At 42.1% G+C, this 13,826-nt stretch overlaps 1 protein-coding gene across 1 annotated transcript in view; it reads right to left on the bottom strand.

The window, feature by feature from the left end:
* Dpy (fibrillin-like protein dumpy) overlaps window positions 1-13,826 on the bottom strand; it is a 114,809-nt gene that overhangs the window by 15,431 nt on the left and 85,552 nt on the right. Inside the window, exons 110-138 of the mRNA XM_071999735.1 lie at window positions 13,453-13,758; window positions 13,063-13,380; window positions 12,666-12,986; window positions 12,223-12,537; window positions 11,815-12,150; window positions 11,433-11,735; window positions 10,858-11,163; window positions 10,463-10,780; window positions 10,047-10,367; window positions 9,564-9,878; window positions 9,145-9,480; window positions 8,760-9,062; window positions 8,069-8,374; window positions 7,668-7,985; window positions 7,143-7,463; window positions 6,720-7,034; window positions 6,310-6,642; window positions 5,915-6,220; window positions 5,474-5,779; window positions 4,796-5,113; window positions 4,344-4,676; window positions 3,906-4,211; window positions 3,433-3,753; window positions 2,933-3,238; window positions 2,406-2,711; window positions 2,002-2,319; window positions 1,321-1,644; window positions 564-875; window positions 40-372 (exon numbers count right to left, since the gene is read on the bottom strand). Coding sequence (XP_071855836.1) covers window positions 40-372; window positions 564-875; window positions 1,321-1,644; window positions 2,002-2,319; window positions 2,406-2,711; window positions 2,933-3,238; window positions 3,433-3,753; window positions 3,906-4,211; window positions 4,344-4,676; window positions 4,796-5,113; window positions 5,474-5,779; window positions 5,915-6,220; window positions 6,310-6,642; window positions 6,720-7,034; window positions 7,143-7,463; window positions 7,668-7,985; window positions 8,069-8,374; window positions 8,760-9,062; window positions 9,145-9,480; window positions 9,564-9,878; window positions 10,047-10,367; window positions 10,463-10,780; window positions 10,858-11,163; window positions 11,433-11,735; window positions 11,815-12,150; window positions 12,223-12,537; window positions 12,666-12,986; window positions 13,063-13,380; window positions 13,453-13,758 — 9,180 coding nt within the window. The remainder of the gene's footprint in view (window positions 1-39; window positions 373-563; window positions 876-1,320; window positions 1,645-2,001; window positions 2,320-2,405; window positions 2,712-2,932; window positions 3,239-3,432; window positions 3,754-3,905; window positions 4,212-4,343; window positions 4,677-4,795; window positions 5,114-5,473; window positions 5,780-5,914; window positions 6,221-6,309; window positions 6,643-6,719; window positions 7,035-7,142; window positions 7,464-7,667; window positions 7,986-8,068; window positions 8,375-8,759; window positions 9,063-9,144; window positions 9,481-9,563; window positions 9,879-10,046; window positions 10,368-10,462; window positions 10,781-10,857; window positions 11,164-11,432; window positions 11,736-11,814; window positions 12,151-12,222; window positions 12,538-12,665; window positions 12,987-13,062; window positions 13,381-13,452; window positions 13,759-13,826) is intronic.

Raw genomic sequence — 13,826 nt, 5'->3', positions numbered from 1 at the left:
AAGAAAAAAGAAATGTTGAATGATTATCTGAATTCTTACTGATTGGCGGAGGAGTTGGTGAACAGCCGGTGAAAGGATCGCCCGTGTATCCTTCAGGACAAGTGCAAGCTGGCGTATGATTGACAACTGTACAGCGTGCGTTCACGCCACAAGATCCTGGACAGGGATCTCTACACTTCTCTCTAATGCAAGCTCTGTCTGCTGTGCAATCTGAATTGATGGAACATTGCGGTCGACAATTTGGTGGCACTCCAATGTAGTTGTTTATACAAGTGCAGACTGGGGTTTCTCCAACGGCCTTGCACATGGCGTTTGAACCACAGGGGGATGGGGTGCACGGATCCTTAGGGTACGGCTCTTCTGGTTTTGGCACTATAGCGTAAATATCGTTGGAATACGAGATATTGATAGGGAATACTTCTTAATTGATAATGAAATCGCATAAATTTTCTTATACGGATTCAGAGAGTACACCATGAAGCTCAGAAAAATATTTGAAAAATGTTATTGTTGATTATAATTGATTTACGAAGATTATATAACAAGATTTCTTTCAAACTTACTTGGAGCAGGGAAACAGTAAACAAACGGATCTCCCGTCAAACCGCTTCCACAGCTGCAAATCGGACTGTGGTGCACAACCTTGCACTGTGCGTTACGGCCACAAGTACCAGGACAAGGATCTTTACACTTCTGGTTAATACACGCGAGATTCGAGTTACATTCCGAATTCACGACACACTCTGGTCTACAGTTCGGTGGGGTTCCTACATATTGAGGCTGACACGAGCACACTGCCTGACCATTTACTTTCTGGCACTGGCTATTTGGACCACAAGGGGATGGTTGGCATACGTCTTGCTCGTCTTCGTCAACTGTGAAGTATGTGAATATGGAATTTCTATCTCGAAGCAAGAATAGAAGGAGCGAAGTGAAATTGAAGATCACAGGAGAAAGATCCGACGGGATATTTTTATTGATATTTTTATTTTAATGTCTCTTTATGACTAAAATGGAGTATTTTAAGAATTGAACATAATTCAGAGATATAATCCTTTTAAAAATAACTAGGGGATTTGGGAAATCTTACGAAAAGTTGAAAGTACATCTATCAAGAATTTTGATACTCTGGCAAGAAATATTTTGGAAATTATGGGGACAGTGTTCATCTTGAAAATCGATTAAAAGAACAATTTTTGCAACGTAGAATTAACTGACAACGTATTAAATTAAAAAAGATTCACCCTTGTAAAAAGTGAAAAATATAACATATCGTGTCTTTCCCTCTGTACTCTTCAATTATTCGTGTTAATTACTCACTTGTGGGAGCTTTGTATACGCAATTCACGTATGGATCGCCAGTGTATTGCGGGATACAGGTGCACACAGGTAGATTGTTTACTACTTGACAGTTGGTATTGGAGCCACAAGAACCAGGGCAAGGATTTTGACATTTGGATCTGATACAAGCTAAATGAGAGGGACAGTCTGATGATCGAGTGCATTCTGGTCGACACCCTTCGTAAGGATTGCCGATGTACTCGGGCAAACAGGTACAGGAACTAAGATCATTCTGTTCGCGACAAATGGCGTTTGCTCCGCACGGAGAGGGTTGACAGGGTCTAGGTGCGACTGTTATCTCCGCTAAAAGAAGTTAAGGACGAATTTAATTGGATTATTAAGTCGATGAATAACTTGATTATTTCTTATTATTGACACTTTGACGATGGGGTATATTGTTGAAATTTCTATTTTCTTCAGGTTTTCAAGAAATATTCAGTAAAATGTTCTACAAGATAATGTACGTTTGTTTGGAAATTCGAATTATCTGATTTTTTAAGCATTTAAACTTCATTATTTCTGGTAAAAAGAATGTTCTTTTCTTCAAGAGAAATTCTACGCTACTACACTAATTTATCAAAGTTACCAATCATAACAAAGTCACGTCAATAAGGTGTCAATAAATGTCCTATTTTATGAAACATCGATCATGACACTTACGTTGTCTGGCAATGCACTGAACGAACGGATCTCCTGTGAAGTCCTTCGAGCAAATGCACGATGGAACATGATTCACAACGTGACATTCCGCGTTCGAACCACAAGAACCGGCACAAGGATCTCTGCATTTACGCTCGATACACGCCAAGTGACTACCGCATTCGCTATTACTGATACACTCTGGCTTGCAGTTTGGCGGAGCACCAATAAATTCTGGTTTACAAGAACACGAGGGAGAATTATTAACCACTTGACAAACTGCGTTTGGACCGCACGGTGATGGTTGACACGGGCTGGTTGGTTGTACTGGTTCTTCAGCTTTTCAGAAAAACCACAAATTAAATTTCCGTTACCTCCGTAATGAGATGTCATCTCTAAATTAAATAATCATAAAAGACACCTACGTTTAGGTAAACAACGCACGAAGGGATCGCCAGTGAATACCGAAGGACAGCTGCAAATAGGATTATGATTGACGACCTGACACCTAGCTGACACTCCACAGGATCCAGGACACGGGTCTCTACATTTGAGATTCACGCAAGCTTCGTTCAATGGACAGTCACTGTTAACTATACATTCAGGTCGACAAGCTGGTGGGTTTCCTATGTAACCAGGGGCACACGAACACACTGCCTGTCCACTGATGTCCTGACACCTACTATTAGGACCACAGGGTGACGGGTTGCAAGGTTGTACTATCTCTGGGTCTGCAAAACAAAGGGTTGGTTTTTTAAGGCAAAATATAATTTTCCCTAGTTAGATAGCTATTTCATAACACTGTGCGTCAGCGAATGTCTAAGTTGACAAAGGCCTCGGTTCAACGATTTCGGGGATGTTCGACGCGTTTCAGCTTTTCTCTCGACTAATCTTATCACAAATTACATACAGGTTCGATGTTATTGATCGTTGTTACGATATAATAATTTACCTTTCACTGGGAAACATGCTGTGAACGCGTTTCCTGACATGCCATCGGGGCAACTGCACATGGGAGTATGATTTATCACCACGCATTCGGCATTCTGTCCGCAGACACCGGTACAAGGATCAAAACACTTGTTACGATTGCAAGCTCTGTCTAGAGGACAGTCTGGGTTCTGGACACACTCCGGACGACATCCGTAATATGGATCACCATGGTATTCTGGTAGACAAGTGCATATACCATCGCGACACAGTGCGTTCGATCCACACGGTGAGGGGTTGCAGGCATCTTGGGGCGCTGTTGGTGAAGCTAGTAGGAAAAATATCATTAAATTCTGTTCTAAAGGCTGAAACTATTCGGTACTGTTCTGAGAGATAAAATTGTGATGAAAAGTGTCATTAAATATCGTTCTGTATGTATCAGAAAAATATTAAAAATACTGTTTCGAAGGGATGCGTTCGTATTATTGTTTTCATAAAGTTCTAAATTTTTATGATGCTTACGAGGAGATTCTAGGAAACAATTGACAAATGAATCGCCTGTGAATCCTTGGGGACAAGTGCACACAGCCATGTGATTCACTACTAAACATTCTGCTCCAGTACCACAGGAACCTGGACAAGGATCTGTACACTTTTGTCTGAGGCAAGCTCGGTTACTGGCACACTCTGAATCGATAGTACACTGCGGCCGACAGTTTGGTGGAGTTCCTATGTAATCGTCTATACAGGTACAGCTTGGTAGGTCCGCGTTTCCAACAACGCGACACACGGAGAACGGACCACAGGGTGATGGCACGCACGGGTTCACTGGTTCGGGTACCGCTAAAGGAAAATATTACCATTGAGAACCTATCCTTATCTCTTTCATGCAACGTTGTACTTTAGTAAATGATCGACAACTGGTTTTAAATTTCAGTGGATTGAAACGAATGGATTGGAATAGTTTTGCACGAAATTCAGCCCGAATTACTTACTTGGAACTTTGAAACATCTAACGAAGGGATCGCCGGTATATCCTACGTTGCAGCTACAGATCGGACTGTGATTAATGGCCTCGCATCTAGCATTGATACCACAAATTCCAGGACAAGGGTCGACGCATTTGAGGTTCTTGCAAGCACGGTTTGTTGTACACTCTGAGCTGACCGTACACTCTGGCCTACACATCGGTGGAGATCCCAAAAACGTAGGTGAACACGAACAGATAGCCTGTCCATTGAATACACGACACAGACTGTTCAGACCGCAGGGTGATGGATTACAAGGGTCAGCTGGTTCCGCTATAAGAACGTCCATATTACTAAAGCGTAAAAACCTATGACTTTGACGTTATTTTCATAAGTTGCACTGCTCGAAAATATCTAAATAGGAAAATTTCGGATAATGGAAATCCGCCTAACATAAACACTTACGTGGAGCTTGAATAAAGTTACATTGAACGAATGGATCTCCGGTATATCCATATTGACAGGTACATAATGGAACATGATTAACAACTTGACACATTGCATTGTATCCACAGAACCCTGGACAAGGGTTCTGACATTTTGATCTAACACAAGCTTGATCAGCCGAGCAATCGGAATTAACGATACACTCTGGCCGACATCCTTCATAAGGATTGCCAATATAATCAGTGATGCATTTACAGGATGCTGCGCCGTTTTGTTCGTTACACACTGCATTAGATCCACAAGGAGATGGTACACATGGGGTGAGTTTCTCTATTTCTTGGTCTTGGACAGCTACAAATTATAAATTATTTCTCTTGTGAGAAATACTTATTTGTTTCAGCGATAGAATATTTTCTGGGAATATTTTACTTGTTTGTTACTTTAATCGTTTAATGTGAGAGTCTTTTTACCTGGTTTTGGAGTACACTGTACAAATGGATCACCAACGAAACCCGAAGAGCAAACGCACATAGGCGTGTGGCTAATTATTCTGCATTCTGCATTGGCGCCACAGGAACCGGGACAAGGATCGCGACACTTTTGATTTATACACGCCAAATTTGTAGGGCATTCGCTGTTACTAATGCATTCTGGCTTGCAATATGGCGGTGAACCGATAAATTCGGGCAAACAACTGCATGAAGGTGAATTTCCTGATATTTGGCACTGAGCATTGGGTCCGCATGGTGATGGCTGACAAACGTTTATCGGTTCTGGCTGAACTGGCGCTAAAAATGTTATTCAGATATTAAAAATGAACCTCTTCATGAGTGCTCAGATGTTCGTGATATTTGACAGACTCGGTGGAACATTGGTACAAATGTATTTTGTTTTAAAAAGATAAAGGGATGTCACATTTATCTAGAAAGTTTCGTTACGAATCAGCACAATTAGAAGTACAATATTAGTAACCTGTTCCGATATTTATTACAATATTTTATCTACTAGCGTTTTATTTAATTTGATACAGTAATATGTTCTAATATTTCTAGAGTTTAATTTTACCTGTAACCTTTTACATTTAAAAATACATAGTCTTACTTGTATCATTTGTGCACCGAATCTCTCAGTTAAAAAAGGGAACTTACGAAGTGGAAGACACCTAATGAAAGGATCTCCCGTGAATCCTTCAGGACAGTGGCAAATAGGATTACGATTCGCGACAGTGCAACGAGCTCCCAAGCCACACGAGCCCACACAAGGATTTATGCACTTCTGATTACTACAACTCTCGTTTGGTGGACAATCAGAGCTAACTACACATTCTGGGCGACAGATTGGCGGGTTTCCTAAATAGCCTGGTACGCAACTACACACTGCCTGGCCATTCTTCACTCGACATTGACTGTTAGATCCGCAAGGCGATGGATTGCACGGATTAGATGGAAGTTCGGCTGTCGAAATACGATTACTTGTAAAAACGTCTGGATTTAAATGCCTTCTTTAACTAAATAATTTGTTTAAGTAAATAAATGGTCTTGACTTATAAACTAAAGAAACAGAAAATTCTTTTCAACACGACAAAGTACCTATAGCTGGACGACAGAATGCAAAGGCATTTCCTTCGAAACCAGGAGAACAACTGCACATTGGAACATGATTAACCACGTCGCAAATTGCATCAGGGGCACATGCACCAACGCAGGGATTCTCGCATTTATTTCTCACGCAAGCTTTGTTTCGGGGGCAGTCGTTATTAAGTACACATTCTGGTCGACAACCGATGGTGGAATCCCCATAGTAATCAGGCATGCAAGAACAGATTCCGTCGTTGCAAATAGCGTTAGGTCCACAGGGTGATGGATTACATAAATCCGTCTGTGTTGGTTCAGCTGCTACCAAGAATTTTGTATCAGCCATTTAAAAAATTCCAATCGAATCGGTAATAGAAGATAAAAAATCTTTCTGAATGGAAACTACTTACGAGGAGTGATTAGTTGATTGCATTGACTGAAAGGATCACCGGTATATCCAGCGATACAGGAACACATAGGAACATGATTGAATACTGTACATTGAGCATTGAAACCGCAAGAACCTGGGCATGGGTCTCTGCATTTTTCTCCAATACAGGCTTTACTAGGTGAACAGTCAGAGTTTACTGTACACTCTGAACGACAGTTTGGAGGGCTTCCAATGTAAGTGGGTAGACATTGACAGGATGGACCGCCATTGACTACACGACATTCTGAATTTGGACCACACGGGGAAGGCAAACAGGGTTGTGTAGTTTCGACTGCTGTCGGTGGTAGGGCTTCTGAAAGGGCAATTATGAAATAAGGAATCTATATATGTAACTGCAAGATAATTTAAATTAGTTTCAAGATATCTTACGTGGAGCGGGGAAACATCTGATGAAAGGATCTCCGGTGTATGATTCTCTGCAAGCACAGATCGGACTGTGACTTTTGACCACGCAGGTGGCAAACGTACCACAAGAGTTGGGACATGGGTCCATGCACTTTTGGTTAACGCAGGCGCGATCCTGAGGACACTCTGAGTTTAGAACACACTCGGGGCGACACATTGGAGGCGTGCCCGTGTATTCTGGCAGACAAGAGCAAACAGCTTGGCCATTTACTACGCGACATTGACTGTTAGGTCCACAAGATGAAGGGTTGCACGGATCTTTGTATTTCGTTTCATCTTCTACAAGATTTTAATTTAGAACCATGAGAAAAGAACTCGATCTTCTTCGAAATTTCTGTTGATAAAAATTTATGTAAAACGCAAGAAGGGATGAAAGTTTATTCGTACCTATTTCACGTATCAGTGCACAATGTTGGAAAGGATTTCCACTATAACCTTGAATACACGTGCATGCAGGACGATGATTGATGACTTTGCATTCTGCGTTTGTGCCGCATGTGCCGGGACAAGGATCCTGACACCTAGAGCGTATACAACTCTGCGTGGATGGACAGTCAGTGTCAACGACACATTCGGGGCGACATCCTTCGTAAGGGTTACCGACGTAATCGGCCAAACAGGTACAGGATCCTACACCGTTTTGTTCTTTGCATATCGCGTTGAAGCCACACGGTGATGGGGTGCATGGAGACTGATTGACAGGGACAGCTAAAAAATTTTTTAATGGTAAGAAGTAACCAATAAATACAATCAATGTTAAAGGTCCTGTCTGCACAAGATTATTGCTTCGACCACGAATAAATTTCAATAATCGGATCGATCGGAAATTAGAAATCGTAGTACCTCCAAGGAATCTTTGGCAACTATAATTTAGAAATTAAAAAACAAGAGAAGGAAATTTTTAATTCTTACGTGGATTGGGTGAACATTGAGTGAAAGGATCTCCAGTATAGTCGCTAGGGCAGACACACAGAGGAGTATGACTGACAACACGACATTCAGCGTTTATCCCACAGGATCCAGGGCAAGGGTCTCTGCACTTCTGATTCACGCAGGCCAACTGACTTGGACATTCGCTATTGCTGGCGCATTCAGGTCTGCAATTGGGTGGGCTGCCTATAAATTCCGATAAACACGAGCAAGAGGGAGCATCATTGACGACTCTGCATTCTGCATTGGGTCCACATGGAGAGGGTTCGCATGGGTTTTGCGGTACTGCGGGCTCAGGTGCTAAAATTATACATGTGGATTACGATTACTCGTCTCATAAATATCGTTAGTGACAGTGGAAATATTGAGGGAACAAATCTTACGTCGTGGAACACACTGAACAAATGGATCGCCAGAAAGTTCAGGTGGACAGCTGCATATAGGATTGTGATTTACAACGTTGCAAGTAGCTCTGAATCCGCACGAACCGGGGCAAGGATTTACACACTTCTGATTATTACAAGCTTCTGTCAAAGGACAATCGGAGCTGACTGTACATTCTGGTCTACAAGAAGGTGGTGCTCCTAAATAGCCTGTTACACAGGAGCAAACAGGCTGACCATTAATCTCTCGACAAACACTGTTTGGTCCACACGGCGAGGGCGAACATGGGTTTCCTTCTACGGTATCTGTTATCATGGAAATATGGTATACATTTAGAGATACTAATTTACGATAGTGTTCTTAATATTTCAATCGTCGATTTGTTAGCGGCCATTAAGAGACGTTTCGAAAACCCCCTGGTTTATGCCACGGCTGTGCATGCTGGTAGCGAATAATGTGACTTTTCTCAATCCAAAAAGGCGTACACGTGTTCTCAACTCTTCTCAAAGTTACCTTTGAAATAGCACAGACGTGACATAAGCTATGTTAACAGTTATCGCTAATATAACGTAAAGTACGAAATAAAAATATGAATACTTAATTTTAATTTAACGTAACCGAAGATATTACGGCCACCTACTACACACAGACATAAATCAAGCGTTGAATAAAGAGTTTGTCGCGTTGTACCTTGTAGGATATTGCACTGAACAAACGCATTTCCAACCATTCCACTGGGACAACTGCACATGGGTACGTGATTATATACGCGACACTCTGCATTTAAGCCACATGTTCCAGGACAAGGGTCGACACACTTGTTTCTTATACAAGCTCGATTCAAAGGGCAATCCGTATTTAATACGCATTCTGGTCGGCATCCAACATAAGGGTCACCCTGGTACTCTGGTAAACATGTACAGACTCCATTGTCGCAACGTGCATTAGGACCACAAGGCGACGATGCACAGGAATCGATAACATTTGGTTCAGCTATGAAGGGAACAAATATGTTTCTCATTTTCTTCAAATATTTAAAAAACCTCATTTAATAATGTATTTTCAGCTTTCTTACTTGGTGTAATAGGAGCTGGATAGCAATTGCTGAAAGGATCTCCCGTGTATCCTTCGAAACAGGAGCATATTGGGATATGATTCAAGACCATACATTGAGCATTGGAACCACAAGAACCTGGGCAAGGATCTCTGCACCTTTCTCTCATGCAAGCTTGACTAGGGGAACAGTCAGAGTTTACTGTACACTCTGGTCGACAGTTAGGAGGGCTTCCAATATAAGTTGGTAGACATTGACAAGATGGTCCTCCGTTGACTATGCGACATTCTGAATTTGGACCACACGGAGAAGGCAAACAAGGTTGTGAAACTTGGACTGCTGTAGGAGGTGTAGCTTCTAAAAGGGTAATTAAAGAATGAACGGGATATTTAATTATAAAATAATATAAAATAATTCGTCAATTTTCTAAATGTCCTTACGTGGCGCGGGGAAACATATGGTAAAAGGATCTCCGGTATATGATTCTCTGCACGCACAGATTGGACTATGGTTCCTGACTGCACAAGTGGCGAATGTTCCGCAAGAGGCAGGACATGGATTAACACACTTCTGGTTAACGCACGCACGATCTTGTGGACATTCTGAATTTAAAGTACACTCGGGACGACACATGGGAGGTGTGCCAGTGAATTCAGCCAGGCAAGAGCAAACACCTTGACCATTTACGATGCGACATTGACTGTTTGGTCCGCAAGGTGAAGGGTTGCACGGATCCTTATTTTGCGTTTCATCTTCTGCAAGATTTTAATGTTTGTTTTATATCGCGAAAAAAATATTTCTACTTATCGTCAGGAATAAAAAGAACCATGATCTTTTCTTTCCTCAAAGCTTGCTCAGAATACATAATATTTCTCGTTATGATACTTCATCAGAGAACGAAACGTTTGAATATTTACTCGTACCTATTTGTGGAATGGGGGTGCAGTATTGGAATGGATTTCCAGTGTAACCTTGAATGCACGTGCACGCAGGACGATGATTAATGACTCTGCATTCTGTGTTCGTGCCACAAGTACCAGGACAAGGATCTTGGCATTTGGAGCGTATACAACTCAATGTGGATGGACAATCCGTGTCAACCACACATTCTGGACGACATCCTTCGTATGGATTGCCCATATAATCGGCTAAACAGGAGCATGAACCTACGCCGTTTTGTTCTTTGCATATCGCGTTGAAACCACACGGTGATGGGGTGCAAGGAGAAATATTGATGGGGACAGCTAAAACGTTTTAACATATCATTTAATATCTTCGAGGGATAAAAATTTTTAACTGTAATTTAGAGAAAAAAAATATTAGGAAACTTGGTCCTTACGTGGTCTAAGTGCACATTGGGTGAAAGGATCGCCAGTATAATCTTCAGGGCAGACACACATTGGAGTGTGACTGACAACACGACACTCCGCGTTCGCCCCGCAGGATCCAGGGCAAGGATCTCTGCATTTCTGATTGATGCAAGCCAACTGACTTGGACATTCGCTGTTGCTAGCACATTCTGGTCTACAATTGGGAGGAGTGCCTATAAATTCTAGCGAACAGGAACAGGAAGGAGCATCATTCACGACTTTACATTCTGAATTTGGACCACATGGAGAGGGTTCGCATGGATTTTGTGGCACTACGGGCACAGGTGCTAAAACAAGTATCAATTTTGTTTGCGTTACGCAAAAAGTTGTGTAAACAGTAAAATTTGAATGAAGCAAATCTTACGTCGTAGAACACACTGCACAAATGGATCGCCAGTGAGATCAGCTGGACAGCTACATATAGGATTGTGATTGACAACATTGCAGGTGGCTCTAAATCCACAAGTACCAGGACAGGGATTTACACATTTTTGATTGTTACACGCTTCTGTTAGAGGACAGTCGGAACTGACTGTACATTCTGGTCTACAGGTAGGTGGAGAACCTAGATATCCTGCTACACACGAGCAGACTGCTTGTTCATTGATCTCTCGACAGACACTGTTAGGTCCACAAGGCGAAGGAGAGCAAGGGTTTTCCTTTTCGGTTTCTATGACATAAGATGATAAAGTTTCAGTGGGGTGTCCCATTGATAAGTTCTTCAAATTAATTTTGCAAATAAAGTCGGTAATTTTTTTTCAACTGGTGTCTTTGGATTTATAGTAATTTTAAAACTTTTATGTTATTTAAATACACAATAATAAAATTTATATTATGCCTTTTACGTAACAAAGGACATTAGTTCTGTTTATCATGCAACAATCGCCTATAACTCAACAATTCTGGTTAAAAGCGGCAGGAAAATTCGTCAAGCTGTACCTTGTACGACACTGCATTGAACGAAGGCGTTTCCCACCATTCCACTTGGGCAGCTGCACATGGGCACATGATTGTATGTTTGACAATGTGCATTTACACCACATGTACCAGGGCAAGGATCAACACACTTGTTTCTTAGACAAGCCTTATTTTGAGGACAATCCCCATTTAGTACGCATTCTGGTCGACAACCAACATAAGGATCACCCTGATATTCTGACAGACATGTACAAATTCCATTGTCACAACGTGCATTGGGACCACAAGGCGATGGTGTACAAGGGTCAGCAACAGTGGGTTCAGCTGCGAAAGGAACAATCCTATTATATTCTAGGAACTTTTCAATAATCTCAGATTGGGCTTTTTATTTCAACTTTCTTACTTGGCTTAACGGGAGCAGGATAGCAGTTACTGAAAGGATCTCCTGTGTATCCTTCGAAACAGGAACATATAGGAACGTGATTGAGTACAGTACACTGAGCATTAGATCCACAAGAACCTGGACAAGGGTCTCCGCATTTTGCTCTCATGCAAGCCTGACTAGGAGAACAATCAGAATTCACTGTACATTCTGGACGACAGTTTGGAGGACTTCCAATATAAGATGGTCGACATTGACAAGATGGTCCACCATTAACCACACGACATTCTGAATTTGGGCCACAAGGAGAAGGTAAACAAGGTTGTGAAGTATCAACTGCTGTAGGTGGTGAAGATTCTGAAAGGGCAATGAGAAAATGAGACATCTATTCAATTTTAGAACAATTGAAACTACATCCAGATATCTTACGTGGCATAGGGAAACATCTTGTGAAAGGATCTCCAGTATATAATGGTCTACAAGCACATATTGGACTGTGGTTCCTGATCACGCAAGTTGCGAAAGTGCCACACGATGCGGGACAAGGGTTCACGCATTTATGGTTAACACATGCACGATCTTGAGGACATTCTGAATTTAAAGTACACTCAGGGCGGCACATAGGAGGCGCTCCCGTGAATTCTGGCAGACAGGAGCATATACCTTGGCCGTTTACTACGCGACATTGACTGTTGGGTCCGCAAGGCGAAGGACTGCATGGATCCTTATCATTCGTATCATCCTCTGCAAGAGATTATAATTCACATTTGACATCACGAAAAAGACATAAATTTCTGCTGTGGTCAGCCTTAGATAAGACGTAAAACTTGGATCATGCTCTTTAGAATTAGGAAAATTTAAATATATTGTACCTATTGCAGGCATTACGGAACAATATTGGAAGGGATTTCCACTGTAACCTAGAATGCATGTGCACGCAGGCCGGTGATTGATGACCTTGCACTCCGCGTTTGTGCCACAGGTACCAGGGCAGGGATCTTGACATTTGGAACGTATACAGCTCAGTGTAGATGGACAATCAGTGTCAACGACACACTCAGGACGACACCCATCGTAGGGGTTACCGATATAGTCAGGTAAACAGGAACAAGAACCTACTCCATTTTGTTCTTTGCATATAGCGTTAAAGCCACAAGGTGATGGACTACATGGCGAAAGATTCACGGGTACAGCTAAAATTATTTAAAGAAGCAACTTAGTGAATAGAATCTAATTGTTAAAGGAAGAAAATGTTTTCACGAGCCTTACGTGGTATAGGAGTACATTGACTGAAGGGATCACCGGTATAGTCGTTCGAACAGGCACACATAGGGGTATGACTGACTACACGACATTCCGCGTTCGCGCCACATGATCCAGGACAAGGATCTCTGCATTTCTGATTGATACAAGCCAAATGAGTTGCACATTCGCTATTACTGACACATTCGGGTCTGCAATTGGGCGGGGTGCCTATGAATTCAGATAAACAAGAGCAAGACGGAGCATCATTGACGACTCTGCATTCTGCATTGGATCCACACGGAGAGGGTTCGCATGGATTTTGCGGTACTGCGGGCTCGGGAGCTAAAAGTGAATTAACATTATGATTTTTTAAATTTTCATTAGTAACTACAATACTGAAGCCAGAAATCTTACGTCGTGGGAGACATTGGACAAATGGGTCGCCTGTAAGTTCAGGTGGGCAGCCACATATGGGATTATGATTGACGACGTTGCAAGTGGCTCTGAACCCGCATGTTCCAGAGCATGGGTTGACACATTTCTGGTTGCTACAAGCTTGTGTCAGAGGACAATCGGAACTGACTGTACACTCCGGTCTACAGGTAGGTGGTGCTCCTAAGAATCCTGCTACGCAGGAGCAAACAGGCTGACCATTGATCTCTCGACAGACACTGTTTGGTCCACAAGGTGAAGGAGAGCATGGGTTACCCTTTACGGTATCTGTTATCATAATAATTTGGTAAATATTCAGAGCACTACTATAGTACCATGCAGCAACGAAAATTAGG

The sequence above is a fragment of the Bombus fervidus genome, chromosome 3 (assembly GCF_041682495.2).
Source record: "Bombus fervidus isolate BK054 chromosome 3, iyBomFerv1, whole genome shotgun sequence".
NCBI lineage: Eukaryota > Metazoa > Arthropoda > Insecta > Hymenoptera > Apidae > Bombus > Bombus fervidus.
Note: the sequence above shows the minus strand (reverse complement) of the source record. Positions and strands in the feature narration are given on the sequence as shown.